Source organism: Chenopodium album, chromosome 13 (assembly GCF_948465745.1).
Source record: "Chenopodium album chromosome 13, dcCheAlbu1.1, whole genome shotgun sequence".
In the NCBI taxonomy this organism is placed as follows: Eukaryota; Viridiplantae; Streptophyta; class Magnoliopsida; order Caryophyllales; family Amaranthaceae; genus Chenopodium; species Chenopodium album.
In genome coordinates, this window is record NC_137846.1 from 51,905,432 (window position 1) to 51,908,584 (window position 3,153).

The 3,153-nt window shown below is 34.4% G+C and overlaps 1 protein-coding gene across 1 annotated transcript; it reads left to right on the forward strand.

Annotated features, from left to right (window-relative positions):
- The first annotated feature begins 514 nt into the window (after positions 1 to 514).
- On the forward strand, positions 515 to 1,767 carry LOC145575712 (uncharacterized). The gene is made up of 2 exons (XM_081633533.1): positions 515 to 1,510; positions 1,615 to 1,767. The coding sequence occupies exons 1-2, from the start codon at positions 515 to 517 to the stop codon at positions 1,765 to 1,767; spliced, it is 1,149 nt and encodes a 382-aa protein (XP_081489659.1).
- The last annotated feature ends 1,386 nt before the right edge of the window (positions 1,768 to 3,153 follow it).

Here is a 3,153-nt window from a genome sequence, read left to right on the forward strand (position 1 = left end):
AAATATGTAGTAGCTTATACATACCTCAAAACATGTTTTCAAATAAGTTTACATTCATATGTACCTCCATCACTTTTCTTTATCTATATCTATGCTTTTTCTCCATTAATCAATTATTCTTACTTTTTTATGGGCACGATAATTGATGAGAGAGAAAGATAGAAAGAACACGTGGAAAAAATTACCAAAAGATATGAGACACTCTTTCAAATGCATTTACTTTTAGTATATGGGACAATTTTTTAAAGATGGAAAGATAATAACAAAACCAAATGATATTCATGTCTTGTACTCTTCCTTTCACACTTCTTACCACATATTAGTTTTCTTAAAGAGAAAGTACACCCCAAATAAATTAATTCTCTTCCTTGTACTACCACCACACTCCTCTACCTTGAAATGTGAAATACATGCAGTGATGAGTTGTCGCCATTAATGTGTACCTTCAAATCAAATTCTCCAATATAAAAAAGCCCCTAAAAATTCTCAATTTTTTTCAACTCAAACCCCACAAATGGCTGAAAATGAACCCTTAATCAAAGAGAGACGATCTCTAATTTCATCACCCATTAATGGGGTATACACTGAGAAAATTGGCCATTTTTTGAAACCCTCAAATTTACCTTCAAATCAAGCACAAATTTTCTCGAACCCGCCTCCAAAGTACCTCCCCACACAACCCATTTCCCCAATTCTCAAATCTTTGACCTCAAAAATTCGTTTTAATGGATGGACACAACCACTCCTAAACTGGAGCTCTTGGGTTGAGAATTTGCGGCCATATTTTGAATCCACATGGAAGAAAGCTTCGATCTTTGAAGCTATTATGTGTTCTAGACTTGAGATCTCGAGGTATAAAACATCTATCTTTGGTTTTGCTGAGAAATGGTGCCCGAAAACCAGCACGTTTATACTACCTTGGGGTGAAGTGACAATAACTTTAGAAGATGTTTTGATTTTGGGGGGTTTCTCTATTACCGGGGAATGTGTTATGAGTGAGCTTCATTCGACCAAATCGCTTGCAATTGTGAAAACTTTGTTGGCGGTGCGAGCGGAATTGCTGAAGAATAAGTGTAAGAGGCCAAGCCACAAACAATGGATGGACAAGTGGATGGGAACGGGGCATAAATTTGAGCATGAAGCTTTTTTATCTTTGTGGTTGTCTAGGTATGTTCTTCCTGCTAATGATTGTGGTACTATAAACAAGAGAGTTTTTGAAATTGCTGTACTTTTATCTAGAGGATTCAAAATTGCACTTGCGCCTGCTGTTCTTGCTAGTATATATAGAGATTTGAAATTGTTGAAGGAAAAGATCGTGGCTATTCGAGCATTGGGTGATCAGGGCCATGGAAAAGTGTCGAATTTTTTGCTATGTGCGCCCTTGTATTTGTTGCAAATGTGGATTTGGGAACGATTTTCGAAATTCAGCCCAAAATCGAATCCTATGACTACAAATAGTTTTTGTTGGGCAGAAAGATGGCATAAAGTGAAAATTTTGGAAAATTATGAAGTGGGTTTGGTCACTGATCATGCTAGTAGTGATTATAATTGGAGGCCTTACTCAATCACTCTTGATAATAATTTCTCCCAATTTACCTTACTCTTGATATGCAGTCTTATGGAAGGTGTATAAGGGTTAGCCAATTGGCAGGATTGAATTGTATTGAGCCATATTTTCCTCATCGTGTAGCAAGACAATTTAGGCTTGATCAAGATATCCCTAATACTATCATTTTTCAAAGTGGAAACACAGAGGAAACAACTTAGAGCAATTACAATAGGGAAATTGTAGAGTTCAAGTTGCACATGCTGCCAAAGCTCTTCAATAAGGCAGGTGTTACACCCAGTTACTTTGACTGGTGGAGTAAGATAAATAATAAAGGTATCACAAAGATATCAACTACAGAAGAAGATAGGCTAGAAAAGAATGATGAACTTGACGTCCCTCCAGGTTTCAATCCAATTCAAAAAAAGGTAGCGGCCAAAGCGGCTAATTCTGCTATCATCCAGGAGAGGGAATGCAATTATCCAGAAGAACGTACAAAAGAAGGACTCACCCTTGAAGATGGAATTGAGACTAATGCTGGAAGTTCGACAAGAAGTTTTGTTATCATTAACAAAGAGGTTCAAATCAAGATCAAAGGTGTTTCTGGCTCTAATGAAGATATGGATCTTGTAGATCGTATATTTAGATTGCAGAAAGTTATTAACTTGGTCAGGGAAGCCAAAATCGGTAAGATCTAAAGGCCAAATAAAATAAGCTTGATTATTTGATACTCTTATTAATGTCAGTCTTTCTGATTATGGTCCGTTATTACAACTTATAGAATTGAAGTATCTCTATCAATTGACTTTATGTTAGTCGTCATTGTCATCTATCTTTATCTTGTACTTTGGAATAATCTTTCATACATGTTACAGGTACTCTTAAATTTTTATAAAGTATAAATTAAACTTTGGATTATAGGCATGTTTGAGGTTGTATAATATTTAAAGTTGGTGCTAGACCTAGTTATCAAATTTAGAATTTGTGTTATAAGAGCTTATAGTTTTACTAATTATCCAATTTTTATATAATTATTTTTAATACTCTAATAGGCTTTATTTGTTCATGGATAAGTTTATTGACATCTTCACTAATTAGGATACTTTGAATTAGTTGCATGATGAATATTTGGGTAGTAAGCACAATCACGTCCCTTGATTTGCTTCCAAATCAAGGAGATATCAATCAACTAATTCAAAGTATCCTAATTAGTGAAATGTCAATCAGCTAATTCAATGTATCCTAATTAGTGGAGATGTCAATCAACTAATTCAAAGTATCAGTCCTAATTAGTGAAGATGTCAATCAGCTAATTCTACCCTAAATAGTGAAGATGTCAATAAACTAATTCTATCGTAAATAGTGAATATGTCAGCCAACCCAGTCAACATTGTCAAAACAATGAAGATCGTTTATCAACAAATACCTAGATTAGATTTATTACTCCCTCCGTCATTTTTTAATCTTTACGGTTGGATTCTTTCTGTACATTGAGATAAAAAAAAGGCCAAAGCATAAAGATTAATAATTGATGATGATCATCATCAATTGTTCTTTAAATCATTTGTGAATCCTTCAAACTAGCTTAGTAAATTTGAATGTTCTTG

Bases quoted from the DNA above. Each gene is read 5' to 3' on its own strand.
- LOC145575712 (XM_081633533.1), top strand. From the start codon at position 515: ATGGCTGAAAATGAACCCTTAATCAAAGAGAGACGATCTCTAATTTCA. The intron at 1,511-1,614 runs GTGGGTTTGGTC...CTTGATATGCAG, and splicing joins AAATTTTGGAAAATTATGAA to TCTTATGGAAGGTGTATAAG.